We start from the raw sequence: 19,634 nt of genomic DNA, 5'->3' as shown, positions 1-19,634 counted from the left end.
CACTGTTGTTATGGATGGGCGCTTTTTATTTCACTTCTTTTGGACTGATGCACTGCAACACCCGCTGAGTGCTATTAAACAGCTTAAAAAAAAGATCAAAGACAATTTTTAATATAACTCCGACCGGATTCGTCTGAAAGAAGAAAGTCATATACACCTATGATGACTTGAGGGTGAGTGATTTATGGACTAATTTTCATTTTTGGGTGAACTAACCCTTTAAGTGCATTGAATAAATTAAACCGTGTCAGAGACATTAATGTCAGTTAATGTTTTTTAGATCGAATTACAAGACACTTTTTTTTTTGAAGTCAATACAAGTTTATACTTTTTCATATACTGCATATAGCCTACTTATTGCTTATCCCAACAGAAAATATATTTAGTGCATAATGATCAACGACATAATTTAGTGCCATTCTTTTGGTAGATTTGCAGCAGAAAAAATATAGACGCAATAAGAAGAGCTGAAAAGAGGAAGACGGCTGTGCGCCAGGCATCTGGGCGCAGGGTTTTTCTAACAAACACATTTTCAGCAGGCAGCAAGTTGCTTAAACTTAGCATGTAGCCAAGGGACCAGCCGACAGAAGTGTCTGCAGCCTGCAAACCAACGTAACAAGTTGAAATTTTGACAGGATATGATAACTAAGTTTAAAACTGCATATAGAGCTTTCTTCCTGAGGGCTTACTTTCTCCTGAAAGGAGATGTGTGGGAAGGAGAGATCACTGAAGCCATATCCAGTGATCAGGAGCACCTGCAGAAGGATGGAATCTGCACAGTAATCTCTCAAATGGTCCCCTCATCAGGAAACTTATTTTGCATCTGAGAGAGAGGGAGTTAGAAAGAGATATTGCCTGGGGTAATATGTAAAATTTCATCACATTTAAGTTTAATTAAAAACTAGGCTTAGAAATTGCTAGCTCTGACAAGTCTGGTAAAACACTTGACAGTGGTGGATTGAATTTCACAAACAGCTAAAACAGGTTAAATATTGCATCAGTTGTTAATGATTGAATCAAACAATGCATAGTGAACATATTGAATATCTTTTCATAGAGGACAAATTGCACGTTCTTCTAATCGATTGTTGTAGAATGTTCTTGAATGTTTTCTTGTCAATTACTGATAAGAAACTCATCTTAAAATTGCAGGGCTCAAAATTAGATTCACCTCCTGAAAGCTCATGTTGCAGACAACACGGACAGCATCCTCTAAATGTGCTGGAGACGTGATGGTGATACCTGCAGCTTTCTGGAGGAACAAGTGAGTGTAGAAAAAAGCAGAAAACGCCTGCGCAAAAGAAAAAGAGAGTTTAGCTACTGTGCCTTATTAATGAAATGTACAAAGTGGTTAGACGAAAAGATTATCACAACAAACACATAAAAGGGATTTTTAATCTAATGACAATGTAGTGTATCTAGGGATTTAAAGCATTTAACAGTTTGCAGTGTTTGATTCACTAAGGAGGATTGACGAATTAGTCATTCGTTAGAGAATCAAAATACAGCTGTGCTGTTTGTGATTCGCTAAAAACAACTGACTCATTAGAGTCATTCATTAGGGAATCAGTTTACATTAGTTGCATGTTTTTGATTTACTAAAACGAATCGGCTCGCTTGACAGAAATATATTTTAGTACAATGTTTCGTCTGCATGAGAGGAAGAATGCAGGAGCAAACTTTAACGGAACTGAAAGTGATTTGGTTTAGTTATTTTTTCATGGATCTGTGTATTTTAAGTCATTAAAGAGCATATTTTAAACAATACAGTGCAACTGAATGCATGAAAATGTTTAAATGTTCCATATTAAGCACTCTAGAAACTCCTACCATAAAGTATCCAGTAATGTTGGGCTGGAAGACTCCATCAAAGGAGCATCTGGAATAAGAACATTTGTTAAAAGAGAAGCGACAAGAAACATTTCCAAGGCATTGATCGTAGTTTCCTGTTTCTTTGATTTGCAGGTCATCATCAGGTTTATAGGGAGTTTGTCTTTTATTGCATGGAGTATCAAACACACTGCTCAGCTTTATGGAGTCACTGTGACCTGCAGGATAGCAGGGGTGAACTATGGAGCGGTCTGAACCCTGAGTCTATAAGACACATAAAGAAAAAGAAAACATCAGAAATTACACTCTAAGTACTATCAAACCAGTTAATCAGCTTGTCTGATGATCGTTTAGACTAAAGGTTTGCACTTAACCTTCATCAGAAGTGCCAGCAGTCTGAGTAACACCTGGTCTCTCCCATAACACAGAAAGCTCTTAGTGTAAATCTGATAGTCTCGTCCATACAGCTGCAGTTTCATCAGATTGTCCTTGTTCTCCACTGTCTGTTTTGTTTCAAAGGTGATCTGAGTTGAAGCTCCACCAAAGTCCAGAGCACCAACCGTGTCTCTGCCTGGAGACAGCCATTGACCCACAAAACCATACTAGAGGAATGAGAGAGAGAAATGTAGGGTAATGGCCAGTAACAGGACTTTATTAAATGAAATTCAGATATTGTGAGATATAAAGTATGGCTATATTACCTTGATGTAATTCTCATTGTATTACCTTGAAGCTCCACCAAAGTCCAGAGCACCAACCGTGTCTCTGCCTGGAGACAGCCATTGACCCACAAAACTATACTAGAGAAATAAAGGACAAGAAAGAGAGAGTGTACATAAAATCAAATGGCATTATCTATAAATTAGTCTCTGGAATATTTATTACTTCAACCCTTACCTTAATAAATTTCTCAAGCAGGTAGTTGACTGTGACCCATCCATAAGCCTTCTTCCACTTCTTGTCCACTTAAGATAGTGGCCCCTTTGAAGCTAAATGGGTAGGTCTTCAGTTGGTCTCTCACTTCCTTCAAAACCTCATCTGATTCTTTTGGTTTAGAAATACTGAGTGAAATGACAAAAACATATATTTGTTATCTATGATTCATTATGTAGCATTCCACTTAGCACAATCTTGTATAAACGTGATGTGAAACAGCATTGTTGTACAGTTTATTGTTATTGTAACAGTGGACATTGAGAAAAGTTATAAATATAAAAAATGTTCAAGACTACGAACTGCTCCTCCTCTGTTACCTGCATAACTGGAGACCTGTGTAAAAGAGAGGGAAAATAAATAAAAAGGTAGTTTGAAAATTTTACTGAATGCTAAGTGTAAAACTGAGCTAAATATATATATATTTTATGTACAGTATGTATGTATGTATGTATGTATGTATTTATTTTTATTTTTTTTGACACTTTCGTAGGAAAGTAGAAAGTTGTCAGGAAATCAATGGAAAGAAAAAGAAAATGGGGCAAAGACACAGTGCAAGCTGGTATATTATAAAAAGGCTTTGTCTATCATCTCATTTACATTTATGCAGATGTGTTGACCTGGAGCAATGTTCAAATGATAATAACAGAAGCATAACAATGAGATAAAAGGCAAGAACAAATTCAGTATTGGGGAGGGAATTATATTAAAGTTAAATGTCTGAATTTATTCTTTGAATTCTGCAATATCTGGGTCATTTTTCCCTAAAAAGGATTTAAATTAAAATTGTTTTCTGAATTATATAGAATTATACACACAGATGTTTATAGTGATCTCACAATATTTGTCATACTTACTATAGAGCGAACCACTCTACTGAGGACGCTATCTCCACCCTGCTCCACCTCACACTGACACACCTGGAGAACAAGAACACCTACGCCAGGATCTTACTAATTGACTTCAGCTCAGCATTTAATAGAATCTTGCCTCAACAACTGGTGGAAAAGTTGTTGCTGCTGGGTCTGGATTCAGGAGTGTGTAGGTGGATTATGAACTTTCTGACAGAGAAACGACAGACAGTCAGAGTTGGCAGTTTAACATCTAAAACAATAACTGAGCACACAAGGGTGTGTTCTGAGTCCTTTATTGTTCACGTTGCTGACATATGACTGTACTGCCCGTTTTAACAGCAACCATGTCATCAAATTCGCAGCTGATACCACTGTTGTCGGCCTTATTACCAATAATGATGAGTTGGCATACAGGAAAGAGAAACTCACAGCCTGGTGCACTATGCACAACTTGGCCCTCAATACCAACAAGACAAAGGAGATGGTCATAGACTTCAGGAGGGTTAGCCAACATCACCATCGCCCTCTAACCATAAACAGCTCTGAGGTGGAGAGGGTCATTATACACACAGATGTTTATAGTGATCTCACAATATTTGTCATACTTACTATAGAGCGAACCACTCTACTGAGGACGCTATCTCCACCCTGCTCCACCTCACACTGACACACCTGGAGAACAAGAACACCTACGCCAGGATCTTACTAATTGACTTCAGCTCAGCATTTAATACAATCTTGCCTCAACAACTGGTGAAAAAGTTGTTGCTGCTAGGTCTGGATTCAGGAGTGTGTAGGTGGATTATGAACTTTCTGACAGAGAGACGACTCTCATCAGCTCTGAGGTGGAGAGGGTCCAAAGCACCAAGTTTCTGGGGATCCATCTGACAGACAAGCTGACTACCAGAGACAACACTTCAGCTGTTATCAAGAAGGCCCAACAATGCCTTCACTTTCTTTGCAGACTGAAGAAGGTGGAACTTCCCATCCCAGCCATTATAGGCTTAGATCTCTGCCACAATTCTGCGCGCGAAAGATCATATTTTGAGTGCACAAAAGTGCATTTTGCACGCGTGCGATCTGAGTTTTGTTGAGATAATGTTTGTTTCGCAAAGAAAAAAGTATTTAGAGTGGTACAAGAGGATGTGGTGCTGGTCCTTCAAGAGTCACTCTCAACTTATCTGTCTATAAAGCCTATATATATATACAGTATATATAAAAATCAGTCTTCATGTATTTTACTACACCTCAGTATTTGATTCTTATTAAGTAGGGGCCATTTTTTAGGATTCTATACTTAACCTAAGTCTCTGAGAACCTGACACCTTGCACTTCTGGAGACTCCAGGTAGGTTGCAGTTCTGGAAAATGGTGGTGCTGGAGACTAAATGGTTCCTGGTGATTTCACACCAAATTCTTCACCTTAATTCCTAATTCTTTTGCAGTTAACATGCATATTTTCTTCTCCACATGTTTTTGACTGACCCTGCTGACCCACTGAGCATTTTGCTGTCCAATGGTTATGCATTAACGTTGCAATTTCTAGTATTGTATTAGTTTTTAATATTGCTCGTGGGCATTTAATAATTTTTGACTTTCAGTCTGAGTTAAGTCTCTTTTTTGGCTCATTTTATCTGTAAAAGAAAATCTGCTTAATAAGTATACACACCTGAATATAAGACATTTTTCACTTCCAGCCTTCATGAATAATTATATATCAATTATAAATGATTAAATACAAGATTAATAGTAGATTGATGTCGTTTGGAATTGGTCAAATGTGCTTGGAAAGAAATATGACCAGAATATCAACTTGCATAATAATTATGCATGCACTGTATTTTCCCTCTTCTGCTGTCGAGGTAATGCAAGGAATGTTGTGATTGGTTGTCAAGGCAGCCAATCAGAATTTAGCAGCCTCATCTCTGATTTGTTGGAATTATGGCATATTGTAACGCTGGGTTGTGTTGAGCAAGCCAGCTGTTGGCATTTAGAGAGCACTGAGGGCAGGCATCAGGTGAGCAAGCCAGTGAAACTTTGCACATGCAAAAGAGAAGGTCTGCACACATCAAAAAACTTATTTAAAAAATGTATTTTCGTGCGCTCGAAATACTTTCTTCTTTGCGAGACAAATATTTTCTCCACAAAACGCAGTTCGCGTGCGTGCAAAACGCACTTTTGCGCGCTTAAAATATGATCTTTCGCGCGCAGAATTGTGGCAGAGATGTTATCCCATAAGCCATGACCCTGTTTTACAGAGGAACAGTTGAGAGCCTGCTGACCTACTGTATCTCGTCATGGTTCGGCAGCTGTACAGTGCAGGAGAGACACAATCTCAGCCGGATTGTGAGAACAGCAGAGAAAATTATTGATGTCTCATTGCCACAGCTACAGGACATCTACACAGAGCGCTGTGTGCGGAGAGCTGGTGGCATCCTGAAGGACTGCACACATCCATTTTATGGATTGTTTACATGGATGCAGTCAGGAAAAAGTCGAGAGCAGCATAAAAACCAGAACAACTCGGCAGTTAAATAGCTTTCTTCGTACAGCAATCAGGCTGCTAAACCAGAGTTTGTGACTTTATTGTGGTTAATTTTTTTTAACACATTCAGAGTACTTTAAATAATTTTACTAGAATATTTATATTTTAGTATTTTTTTAAATAATTTTTACTGAAATATCGATGTTTTTATAATGCACTGAACAATAAGCTGTGGACGTGTGAAACACAATTTAGTTTCTATGTGACATATAGAAATGTCAAATAAAGCATCTATCTACTATCTACTCACCCTTGGCATGACACTCGCTGTGTTGACTGACTATGCCGGTACCGTTCTGTTAGTCTGCTGGCCATTTGTAGATGAACATAGAAGTATGAGAGGATCCAGCATCCAGGACTATTCTATTCCACACTAAAAACAAACCAAACAGAAGCCAAAACTGAAGCTAGGCTAAAAAACTATTCAAAAACGTTTCATTGTGTAATTAGAGATGGCACTCATATTTAATGTTTTGCATGCATTTTATTATTACTAAAATAAATGCATGAAAATATAACTTGTCTTTAAGTCAACTGTTCTTTCAAATCAATTAGATTTTTCTTCTTATTTAATAAGAGCTTTCACAAGAATCTATTTAATGTTTCTGATCTGTTTATGGCAGGAGCAACAGCAATCATTATTCAGAAGCAACCAGTTGGACTGTCATTAAAGTTGGCAGTTGACATTCAATGGCTGCCTGCCACATGCCAGAAAGAGATTCATCTTCATCTTGCCAGATAAAGATTTTTTTCCTATAATCAAATCTAATCAAAAGTTCTCTGTCTGGACAGTCTTGTGTCATCTTCATCAGATGTTTCACTTATGAACAACAAAAGTGTCACTACCATGAGCTGTACTGGACCTTTGATGTCTTCAGTGTTGATGACGAGCAGAAGGATGCCTATAAATGAAATAAATAGAGCTGCAATTGTGGTACATATTTGCAATTGCATTGTAATCTACTGTAAACAAAAACTACAATGACATTTTCTGATTGACTGTAGTCAGATTGTAGCCAGGATGTCTTAACACGTCTTAACACGACTTTGACACGTTAACACTGAAGTAAACCAAAAAGTCAGACCTGCTCGGGCATGCAAAACGAATTGCAAAAGAAATTTTCAAATTTATATGAAATGTCTAACTGTCAAAGTGTGGATATCTGCTGACTTTATACGGATTGATTTTTGATTGTGTCTTTAAGCTGTAGCATGTGTGCTGATGTTCAGTTAATCAGGGTTTTTAAATGGTCGACACAGCTGGTTGTATAAAGTGCAGTGTTGGAAAATATATAAATACAGTAGCAAAAGCAAATTTGTAAGGGTCAAAAAAAAAAAAAGGTCACTATTTTTGTGCCCTATAAAGGTCTGGATGTGAAGTACAGAGACACAAAACTTCTCAGGCATGCGAACAGACATCAATCTGACACTAGATGGCATCAGAGCAGAGCAAAAAATAAATAAATAAATAAAAAAAGATGTGTTTTCTATTATTATTGATCAGGAGCAATAGAAACAATATGCATTTGGAAACGCACAATGCATATAAATTGAACATATTCACTGATTTTTTTTTTTTTTTTTAACACATAAAACACATTCTGCCACTCTGTAAGACTCCATAATTGGGCCAGTGGGTCGCACATTATTCTAAAAGATACAGTAAGTGAATGGGCGACAAACTTGATGAACAAAGAAATGTCTTGGCTGTTGTGACAGAGATTTGTCTGTTTTACCACCAGTTCCCTGGGGATCTCCCTCTCTCCTATATAATCTTCCATATAAGTTATTATATAGTGTTTTTGATTGTAGGAATGATTTAAAAATGGGGAAAAAATGGTTGCATTACAGGAAAGCTATTTATTATATTCCAAAAAAAAATGTAGGAGGAAACATAGATATATGTAAAAGTGAACGGATTCTGTCCTGTGTTGTTCAGGGGTGCAACTGCACATTTGCTGAAAGGTATGCAAGATAATTTTTAAATGGAAAATAAACTGATATGGTTAATCACTGCCCTCTCAAGCAACTCTGCCCTCTCAACAACTCTGTTGATTGACTTAATGGCTTACAGCAGGGGTCACCAAACTCAGTCCTGGAGGGCCGGTGTCCTGCAGAGTTTAGCCTCAACACACCTGCCTGGAAGTTTCAAGTATAGTAAGACCTTGATTAGCTAGAAAAACAATCTCAGTTTGTTCACTTTATTTTAATGCATTGATTTATTTCCCTTTGACTTTTTCTGTTCTGCGCCCCTTTCCCTCTTCAATTCATTTCGGTCATGTGACTGTGTCTGTGACAGTAATGTCGAAGGGTGAGCTGCTGATATGTACTCACTTGATAATAAATTACATTTTGAACTAATTTAAAATTCTAAACAAAGTTAAATAAAAAGGCTTCCTTTCATTGTTTTTGATAAATAAGCTTTTAATTATTTATAAAATGTGTTTTTTGAACCTTAAACTGCATAAACACATTTCATTACACCAAATACACAAAATAATGTTCTTTTTAGCAACATCATACGACCCCTTTAAAGAAGATTTTCTCAGAATGATTTCAGTGTTTTGAAATCATTCTGTGTTTTATTGTATTTACAAAATACAGAAAAATTAGTAAACATGTTAACTTATTTAATATTACAAAAGCTTTCCCGATTCAGCAGGAATAGACGCAGGCAATACCGTTTCAAAATCAAATACATTCTTCTATTTGCATAGCTACATTTTCAAGATTTTCCATTTTGAATGTTTTCAGTGCCTTTGACTTCGTTTTACAGCACATAGCATAGCGGACAAATAGGCTAAATCTAGAAAAAAGTTTCAAAACATACATGATATGCTATTAAGGCACAGCACACAGTATACCTAACAAACATACATTCAACATTACGAAAAGACAGACATCTTGCCATGATTGTCCTTGATGAATCAGACTTAGCACTACTAAAATCAAGTTTCATGTTGTACAGTCTCTTCTAAAATTATAATTTATATAAAATGTGCTTGATAAGAAATTGGTTATTGAAATTAGATAGGTTTGATGAAATGTGGTACAAAAAGTCTTTGTGCATCCTTGTTGTTTGCAATGTACTGTAAACAGACGTATCCTTGCTAAGGGCAGTGCATAACAATGCACATAGGGAGCAATATAACTCATTCATTATTAAATGGCATTATCAGTGTCTTTCTTACGAATGGCTCGCAACAAAAAATATAGCGCCATAATAAGAAGGACGCAAAAGAGGGCGATCAGAGCACTCCAGATACTTGAGCACAGCGATTTCCTCTGTAAAACATCTTCAGCAGGCAGCAGGTTGCTAAGGCTTAGCATGTAGCCAAGGGACCAGCCGACAGACGTGTCTCCTGCCTGCAAACCAAAGTAACATGTTAATATTTTCTTGACCTAGTCGGGTCCATTTATTCACCAGTCTTTAGGGAATAGTTCACCCAAAAATAGAAAATTTACTGAAAATACTACTCACCCTCAGAATATTCCTCACCCTCAGGCCATCCAAGATGTAGATGAGTTTGTTTCTTCATCGGAACAAATGGAGAAATTTAACATTACATCACTTGCTCACCAATGGATCCTCTGCAGTGAATGGGTGCCGTCAGTATGAGAGTTCAAATAGATGATAAAAGCATCACAATAATCCACAAGCAATCCACACAACTCCAGCCCATCAGTTAACATCCAGTGAAGTGAAAAGTTGCGTGTTTTTATTAACAAATCTCATTCTGACGGCAGCCATTCACTGCAGAGGATCCATTGGTGTGCAAGTGATGTAATGCTAAATTATTCCAAATCTGCTCTGATGAGGAAAACAAAATGATGTCCTGAGGGTGAGTAAATTTTCCGCTAATTTACATTTTTGGGTGAGCTACTTCTTTAAACCAACACAAAAGTTATTACAATCCATTTTACTCCTGTAATGTGATGAATATGCTTTTTTAAATCAAAAATACAATGAGATATAGTACTTGATTTTGCCCATGAGAAATTGTCCGGACAGTGAAAAGTGACAGATGTTTGGAGGGAAGGGGTTAAAAAATGAGAGGGATTGGTGATATCAAAAATAAATCTTGTGTGCCTACAAATAGGGAACGTGCATTAAGGAGGTAAATAGAGTCCGTTTTTGCAAATAGGTCTAGCTACCTTCTTCTGGAAGGAGATGTGCGGGAAGGAGAGGTAATCAAAGCCATATCCATTGACCAGTAGCACCTGCACAAAGGCAGAGACTGCGCAGTAGTCCTTAAGACGGCTTCGCTGACCCTGAACCTTATTTGTCATCTAGGGAAAGGAGAATGAAAGAGAAAGTTGAGTGGAAGTGGTCAAGAGGTTTTTTTGTTTTAATCCTTTTTTTAAACAAATTTCCTTTCCTGGGGAAATTTCCGAAAGTCATTTAACAAAATTAGGCTAAATAAATAGGTCAACTGTTAATTCAATAATGCTTCATTTGCTAACAATAATATAATTAAACAATACACAGTAAGTATCATCTTCAAAGAAGATAAAGCAAGTTCTCTTAATTGGAGAACCTGAGACTCTCAATCATTGGTGGATTGCTGCGATATGGGCAAAGTCATCTCAGAATAGCAGGACTCAAAATCAGCTCAGCGGGGCGGTACCTCCTGAAAGCTCATGTTGCAGACAACACGGGTAGCGTCCTCTAAATGTTCTGGGGACATGATGCTGATGCCTGATGCTTCCTGAAGAAAGGAATGGGTGTAGAAAAATGCAGAAAATGCCTGTGCCAGAGAAAGAAAGAGGGTGATGGAGAGAGAGAGAGATTGCATAATCATAATAATGACACATGCAATCATGACACTGAGTGCCCAGAAATGAATTTATTATTATTTATTTTAATGCTTTAAGCTGTCTCTCTTAATAACTGCTTACATGTTAACATAACCAACCCCCACCAGTAAAGACATTAATGTTGCCAAAAGCATGAGAGATGAAGGAACACATTGCATGTTATGCTAGTTGATAAAATATATTTACAAAAATTCAACTGAATGCATAAGATTTAAATGTTCCGTATTAAGCACTCTAGAAACTCATACCATAAAGTTTCCAGTAATGTTGGGCTGGAAGACTTCATCAAAGGAGCATTTGGAATAAGAACATTTGTTAAAAGAAAAGAGATGAGAAACATTTCCAAGGCATTGATCGTAGTTTCCCGTGCCTTTGATTTGCAGGTCATCATCAGGTTTATAGGGAGTTTGTCTTTTATCGCATGGAGTATCAAACACACTGCTCAGCTTTATGGAGTCACTGTGACCCGCAGGATAGCAGGGGTGAACTATGGAGCGGTCTGAACCCTGAGTCTATAAGACACATAAAGAAAAAGAAAACATCAGAAATTACACTCTAAGTACTATCAAACCAGTTAATCAGCTTGTCTGATGATCGTTTAGACTAAAGGTTTGCACTTAACCTTCATCAGAAGTGCCAGCAGTCTGAGTAACACCTGGTCTCTCCCATAACACAGAAAGCTCTTAGTGTAAATCTGATAGTCTCGTCCGTACAGCCGCAGTTTCATCAGATTGTCCTTGTTCTCCACCGTCTGTTTTGTTTCAAAGGTGATCTGAGTTGAAGCTCCACCAAAGTCCAGAGCACCAACCGTGTCTCTGCCTGGAGACAGCCACTGACCCACAAAACCATACTAGAGGAATGAGAGAGAGAAATGTAGGGTAATGGCCAGTAACAGGACTTTATTAAATGAAATTCAGACATTGTGAGATATAAAGTATGGCTATATTACCTTGATGTAATTCTCATTGTATTACCTTGAAGCTCCACCAAAGTCCAGAGCACCAACCGTGTCTCTGCCTGGAGACAGCCATTGACCCACAAAACTATACTAGAGAAATAAAGGACAAGAAAGAGAGAGTGTACATAAAATCAAATGGCATTATCTATAAATTAGTCTCTGGAATATTTATTACTTCAACCCTTACCTTAATAAATTTCTCAAGCAGGTAGTTGACTGTGACCCATCCATAAGCCTTCTTCCACTTCTTGTCCACTTAAGATAGTGGCCCCTTTGAAGCTAAATGGGTAGGTCTTCAGTTGGTCTCTCACTTCCTTCAAAACCTCATCTGATTCTTTTGGTTTAGAAATACTGAGTGAAATGACAAAAACATATATTTGTTATCTATGATTCATTATGTAGCATTCCACTTAGCACAATCTTGTATAAACGTGATGTGAAACAGCATTGTTGTACAGTTTATTGTTATTGTAACAGTGGACATTGAGAAAAGTTATCAGAAGTGCCAGCAGTCTGAGTAACACCTGGTCTCTCCCATAACACAGAAAGCTCTTAGTGTAAATCTGATAGTCTCGTCCGTACAGCCGCAGTTTCATCAGATTGTCCTTGTTCTCCACCGTCTGTTTTGTTTCAAAGGTGATCTGAGTTGAAGCTCCACCAAAGTCCAGAGCACCAACCGTGTCTCTGCCTGGAGACAGCCACTGACCCACAAAACCATACTAGAGGAATGAGAGAGAGAAATGTAGGGTAATGGCCAGTAACAGGACTTTATTAAATGAAATTCAGACATTGTGAGATATAAAGTATGGCTATATTACCTTGATGTAATTCTCAAGCAGGTAGTTGACTGTGACCCATCCATAAGCCCCCTCTTCTTGTCCACTTAAGATAGTGGCCCCTTTGAAGCTAAATGGGTAGGTCTTCAGTTTGTCTCCCACTTCCTTCAAAACCTCATCTGAATCTTTGGGTTTAGAAATACTGCGTGAAATGACACAAATGCATATTTTGAATTTCCAAAATTCCACTTTTAATACAGTCTCTTCTCTCTGTCCATACTTTTTTCAGGAATCATTGATAAATAGAAAGCATTTACATGAAATAGAAATCATTTGTAACATTATAACTGTCTTTTCTGTCACTTTTGACCAATTTTATGCATCCTTGCTGATCAGAAGTATTGATATGTTTATAAAAAAAAAAAAAATACATTTTACTGACCCCAAATAAACAGTATGTAGTGTATTGCAAGTTATAAGAGGTAAGTTTATAGTATAGTTGATACTGTGCCTGAATAATGATAAATTTGTCATCAGTGGTTATAAAAACAGCTTTCGTCACAAAGTGACGTGAGCTTTCTGACTCACTTCAGTAGTCTCATGCCTGCCGTTGCCCCAAGATACAAAGGGGTGAGTTTGTGTCTTGACTTTGGGATCTCTTGCATGGCTTGTTCCATGCATTCCTCAAGACTACGAGCTGCTCCTCCTCTGTTACCTGCATGACTGGAGATCCCGCCTCCTGATTAGTGAAAGTGAGAGAGGAAGAGAGAGGTCAAGTCATCGGACAACTGAAATGAACGATAGAATTCCTCTTAATATCTTATGAACTCTGCGTGGGCATGCATGGGTAAGAACTATCAGTTCCTACTTCACTGCCTGAGATGCCACAGACACTTGACTACCATAAATGCAACCAGACATTTTTTGGATGACTATTCCAGATGTTTCTGTAGAACACTGCCACTCAGCAATATTTGAGGGGTGCTTGGAGTTTAACATCCCACTTCTGTGAATGTCAGGTCCCTAAAGAAGAAGACTGAGCCAAAGTGATGAAATTGTAAAAACTTCAGACAACACCACAAAAAAGGGAAGTGGGCAGCAATGAGTTGCATTTCAGCACTCTTCTTGAGAATGTCATATCTCAGTCCAAATGAACTTCAGTGCAAATGTTATTTTTTTTACTCCGGAAAGCAGTAAAAAAAATATCAATAACTAATTAATTACAATACCTTCATATAAATGAAGTAAATCATCTGATGTTGTAGTTTGGATTTTGTATAAGTATAATTTTATTTAATGGCATGTCAGCATCTGAGGCTATTTTCATGGCAAAAACTCAACTCAATTACAAAAACACAAATATCACATAAATACAATAAAAAACAAACAAACACACTCAACAAGTAACATTATACAAGATTTTTTCAATTAACATATGATAAAAATTCTAAAACCTTTTCAGGCAAAATCTTACTAAATAAGGTCTTAAGTGAACTAACTTCATAAAAGAGCATTCTACTTGCATTAAAACCGGGACAGTCCAAAAGAATATGTTTAAAAGAAAGGGGGGTCTTGCAGAACATGTATAGAGTTGGGTCTTCACCTTTAAGCAAAAATGCATGAGTCAGTCTACTATGACCTATAGGACATCTGATAGAGTTTGGATTTTGTAATGTCTGTTCTGTGAGTGACTTTTGAGAAGTGTGATACATTTTGAAACAAAGATTTGGGTAAACTGTTTCTAAAAAAAGAATAAAATGGAGACAGTATTACACAAGGTTTTAGCAGTCTCACATCCTTTTGTGCTTTTTCTTTCAGTCTTATCTACTGACATTTACATTTAGTCTTATAACTGACATTTTTATCCAAAGGGCATTTTAAAAGAGGAACGTCCTAAGCCATTTATCATTAAATACTCACCCTTGGCATGACACTCGCTGTGTTGACTGACTATGCCGGTACCGTTCTGCTTGTCTGCTGGCCATTTGTAGATGAACATGGCCGTATGAGAGGATCCAGCATCCAGGACTATTCCATACTGAGAACAAACACAACAGCAAAAAAAAATGAGGCTAAGGCTAAAAACCTGTGGTGACATGGCTTCGGTTCCCAGGGAAGACATGCATACACAGACACGCTGCCAAAATATATACCTTGAATTTGCTTTTATGCAAATGCTTTTATTCAGCAAATACACATTTCACATTAAATTCAAAAGTTACAATAAAACATTTATAATGGTACAACATTTTTCTATTTCAACTAAATGCTGTTATTTTGAACTTAAACAAAAAAAATCTGTATCACAGTTTGTACAAAAAATTAAGTAGCACAACACTGTTATAATAATAAGAAATGACATAATATAATAATATAATACGAAATGTTTCTTGATCACCAAATCAGCATATTAGGACTATTTATGAAGGATTTATGAAGACTGGAGTAATATCAGATTTGCCAGAATAAATTACATTTTTAAATATGTTAAAACAGGCTAAACGGCTATTTTAAATTGTAATGTTTTAATTGGTCAACAAATCTGAAATTTTGACATTTATTTTAATTTATATTTTTAGCATTGAAACCTGGTCTGAACAACATGATTGAAGTCTAACATGAGCTTATTGATAATTGATTGATCGGTTTGCCATTTTATTCCAGCCTTTACTCCTGGATGGAGGCTTCTATAAATATTTACTTTATACGCAGAGTCTCACTTCAACTAAGTTTAATGGTGCAACACCCAAATATTTAGTAGAGTGTAAACTGTAATCTAGGACTGATTTACGTGAGACTAACTAGAAGTTATAACTGGCACATAGCTGGTGTAACCCACCCCATGTAATTTTGGTCTCATGCTGCTAAAACAGGGTGTGTATTTGAGAATTAGCCATGTGGGAACTGCATTACACATGGTTTTCACTGAGGAGCTGAAAATATTGTTTAAAAAAAATCTCCTACTCTCTCTTTGGTTAGAATATGATTTAGTAACTTAATGCCGATAAATGTAAACATATTAGATGTAGTTAATACGCCGCAGCATAAATGGCTGCCCACTGCTCCGGGTGTGTGTTCACGGTGTGTGTGTGTTCACTGCTGTGTGTGTGCACTTAGGATGGGTTAAATGCAGAGCACTAATTCCGAGTATGGGTAACCATACTTGGCCACATGTCATGTCACTAAGACACTAAGACATACTTGAGGTTTTCTGACTGTCTCGTTTATATCTCTACTAGATGGATCTTGTTTTTTTAAAAAGTCAATATATTTCGAATTTTAAATGGTCAGGCCTCTTTCGTTTGTTAGCTAATTCATAATGCTGATTATTATTCAAGCAAACATGACTCACCTCTAGCCGCCTTTGAAAATATGAATATGATTTGCTTAAACTAAACACTTCTTTGAAGTAGTGTAAAATGTTTGCTCAATGATCATAATAAATGTTTAACAACCTAAAGGTCAAGAAATAAAAAGCGTCATTTACATACGCCACTTCTCTCTTTTTCATCCCTTCCTTTTATCACACACACACCTGCACTACATACTTCCCAAAGGATTGTGTATTTTGGGCAAGACACTAACTGAACTTTATTCATTCATGCAAACCATGATAATCTCTTCCAATTACATATCTTGCATGACTTTGCCTACAGTTTGCATACAGCTATTTTAGCTTAGTATAATAGCAGGGACTAGCAGCTCTTTTGAGTTCAATAGGCGACTCAAAACATGTTCAAGTTTGCCTTTCTATGTCAATGCGACTCCATAATGCTCAGATTCTGCTATCAGTCACCTGTGTAGCATGTCGTTTTAACGTCTTCAAGAAATGATGTTACCCTGAAGCTAAACGGAATTGTCACAATATGCTGAAGGACTGTTAAGTAATTCAACAGTGATGGGTGTGTACGAGGTACTGTTACAAATACTATATGAAAATAGTCCCAGATCTTCAAAACCACAATGACTCACTGTCATGTTTCTACGAAGGAAAAGGGATTAAAGCATTGAATCAAAATGGCTGGGAAATACAAACAATGGGATCTAACCAATAAGAACAAGAGCTTTTATGTGTTTAAGCCTGTGTAAATCAAAAAGTGATCACAGCTGGAGAAATAATTATAGCTCACCCTCTACTATTAGATTTTTTTTTTTTAATTCTCAATTTTGTTTGGCAAGTGGGACATAAGGTAAAATTACTTTGCATGGTCATTTTTTAAGTATCAAGAGGCAAAGGCAAAAAATAATTAATATTTGTCATTAAATATTATTGCTGTAAGTGCTTTTGTCATTCTGAACACTTTAAAAGGTGATGTATGATATATAATTTGTATGACAACATTTTATAGATATGAACTAACTTTAATATTTAACTGACCTCAGCAACAATATGTAAAATCTATTGTGAATGCTCTTATCAAACATAAGATTCGTGGGGGAAGATAAGGGAAGTCGTGGCCTAATGGTTAGAGAGTCGGACTCATAACCCAAAGGTTGTGGGTTCGAGTCTCGTACCAGCGCTCTCTTCCACCTTCAATACCACGACTGAGGTGCCCTTGAGCAAGGCACCGAACCCCCAACTGTTCCCCGGGGCGCCGCAGCATAAATGGCTGCCCACTGCTCCGGGTGTGTGCTCACGGTTTGTGTGTGTTCACTGCTGTGTGTGTGCACTTTGGATGGGTAAATGCAGAGCACTAATTCCGAGTATGGGTCACCATACTTGGCCACATGTCACTTTCAAGATTCTGTAAGAAATACAAATCATCTGCACTAAACTTTTATTTTTGTATTTAAATGATAACTGCCTTTGTCATTTACAAAACTTATGCAAAGATGTATTTCATTATTTTTGTGGGACTATTTTAAGCACTGGGACACTTTTAAAACTGTTCTGATGGATTATGATCATTAAATTGCTCTCTATTATGAGCTAGCATGAACCATGTCAATGATTTACGGCCATTAGCTCTGAGCTGATGTAGATGATGATGTTCCAAAAACCAGCCTGGCCATGCTAATCTGAAATAGCATAGCTTTTGCAGCAGTAACATAAACCAAATTGGACAACTATAAACTATAATGTTATTTTTTATTACTATATTATTATTTTGTCTTCTAGAAGAACATTTTTGTACTCAAACTGAAGTAACTTTAAAAATTTGTTTTTAAAAATGTTAAATTCAATTTAAATAACTGATATTAAATGTTGTAATTCATTTCAGTTTTTTCACTACATTTACATTTAGAAGAAATGAAAAAAAAAAACAGTGACCTCAGTGAATGGTCATCAGAGGGACCTGAAATACCCTATCCCCTCCCCCCATTTCACACACAACGACTTTAATGTTATGCAAATTCACACTTGTGATGTCTAAACTTCAGTAATGTCTCCAGCATTATAGGTTACCGAAATCTGTTACCTCTCACTATTTTGCACACAACGGCTATACTGTTATCCAAATTCACTCAGGTAGCCTATTGTCTAAACAACCCCTCTGTTTTACACCACTGAAAGCATTTTGGTCTGATGTGACAAGCTGCAGATACACACAGCAAAGGCCACCAAATTAGGCCTGTCGCAATAATCAATATATCGATTTATCGCGCAATATATGTACATGACCTCAATAATTTTTAATAACACAATATATCGCCCATTATATTTACTTAAAAATTTATGTCACCATGTTTTGTACATTCCACTTGCGCCTGTGTCTTTTGCAGCTTCTCGTACATAACGTGGTGTAGTTGGTGCTAGTTCAAATTTAAAAAATGCTTCTACAAAAAAAGTTTAATCTGCAGATATGGCCTTGTTTAGGGATCTGTGCCTTTGTGCATACAGACATCTGACTGCTAAGTAGGGATTGTGTTTTTCAGCAATAGTGTGTACCCTTAATTTACAGAGAAAAGAAGGTCCGGGAAAAATCTCCATACAAGTTCTTTGTGCATTTGTTTTCTTTTTTTCTACTTTGCACTTTTTGTTAGAAAATGTTTATTTACTATTTATTCAGGTTTTTAAGGTATCTAATATTTTGATACTTAATTTCCATGATCTAAATATTCTTCAAAATTAAAAGTTTGTTGTCATTTGGAAGTGTGTAGGCCTTCTTGCATTATTATGCTGTTACATTATGATTATTATATATTCAGTGGCATAAAATGATCTTTAAAATGACAATAATATCGCTTATCGCAATTATTTCTGGGGCAATATATCGCACAACAAAAAGTTGTTATCGTGACAGGCCTACACCAAATCCGTCAAGGGAGCAATTATAGGCTACTGAAATCTGTAACCCCTCACTATTTCACACACAATGGCCTAAATGTTACCCAAATTCACACTGGTGATGTCAAAACTTATTGTATTTTATTTCTCAGGAAGTTTATTGCTCTGATGTGAATATCTGCAGATATACAAAGGCAGCAAAAATCCATCAAGGCAGCATTATAAGTTATGAAATATGTTACCCCTCTCTATTTGACACATAATGGCTTAAACCAGTAAGCTTTTATCGCAATTATTTCTGGGGCAATATATCGCACAACAAAAAGTTGTTATCGTGACAGGCCTACACCAAATCCGTCAAGGGAGCAATTATAGGCTACTGAAATCTGTAACCCCTCACTATTTCACACACAATGGCCTAAATGTTACCCAAATTCACACTGGTGATGTCAAAACTTATTGTATTTTATTTCTCAGGAAGTTTATTGCTCTGATGTGAATATCTGCAGATATACAAAGGCAGCAAAAATCCATCAAGGCAGCATTATAAGTTATGAAATATGTTACCCCTCTCTATTTGACACATAATGGCTTAAACGTTATTCCCAAATTTACACTAGTGATAAAAATGTATATAACTTTATATCTTAGAAAGCCTATTGCCATTGTATGAACAGTAGCATAAAAAAAAA

The 19,634-nt window shown here is 36.8% G+C and overlaps 1 protein-coding gene and 1 pseudogene across 1 annotated transcript in view; both read right to left on the bottom strand.

Moving 5' to 3' along the window:
- Positions 1 to 396: 396 nt before the first annotated feature.
- On the bottom strand, positions 397 to 4,137 carry LOC107690684 (ectonucleoside triphosphate diphosphohydrolase 2-like; annotated as a pseudogene).
- Positions 4,138 to 8,701: 4,564 nt separating this feature from the next.
- LOC107690669 (ectonucleoside triphosphate diphosphohydrolase 2-like) overlaps positions 8,702 to 19,634 on the bottom strand; it is a 12,233-nt gene continuing 1,300 nt past the window's right edge. The window contains exons 2-9 of the mRNA XM_016489056.1: positions 14,634 to 14,751; positions 13,302 to 13,452; positions 12,756 to 12,915; positions 11,602 to 11,829; positions 11,228 to 11,491; positions 10,790 to 10,909; positions 10,317 to 10,451; positions 8,702 to 9,527 (exon numbers count right to left, since the gene is read on the bottom strand). Coding sequence (XP_016344542.1) covers positions 9,324 to 9,527; positions 10,317 to 10,451; positions 10,790 to 10,909; positions 11,228 to 11,491; positions 11,602 to 11,829; positions 12,756 to 12,915; positions 13,302 to 13,452; positions 14,634 to 14,751 — 1,380 coding nt within the window. The 3' untranslated portion in view covers positions 8,702 to 9,323. The remainder of the gene's footprint in view (positions 9,528 to 10,316; positions 10,452 to 10,789; positions 10,910 to 11,227; positions 11,492 to 11,601; positions 11,830 to 12,755; positions 12,916 to 13,301; positions 13,453 to 14,633; positions 14,752 to 19,634) is intronic.

The sequence above is a fragment of the Sinocyclocheilus anshuiensis genome, unplaced genomic scaffold, assembly GCF_001515605.1.
Source record: "Sinocyclocheilus anshuiensis isolate Anshui unplaced genomic scaffold, SAMN03320099.WGS_v1.1 scaffold2041, whole genome shotgun sequence".
In the NCBI taxonomy this organism is placed as follows: Eukaryota; Metazoa; Chordata; class Actinopteri; order Cypriniformes; family Cyprinidae; genus Sinocyclocheilus; species Sinocyclocheilus anshuiensis.
This window is presented reverse-complemented; position numbering and strand designations above follow the sequence as displayed.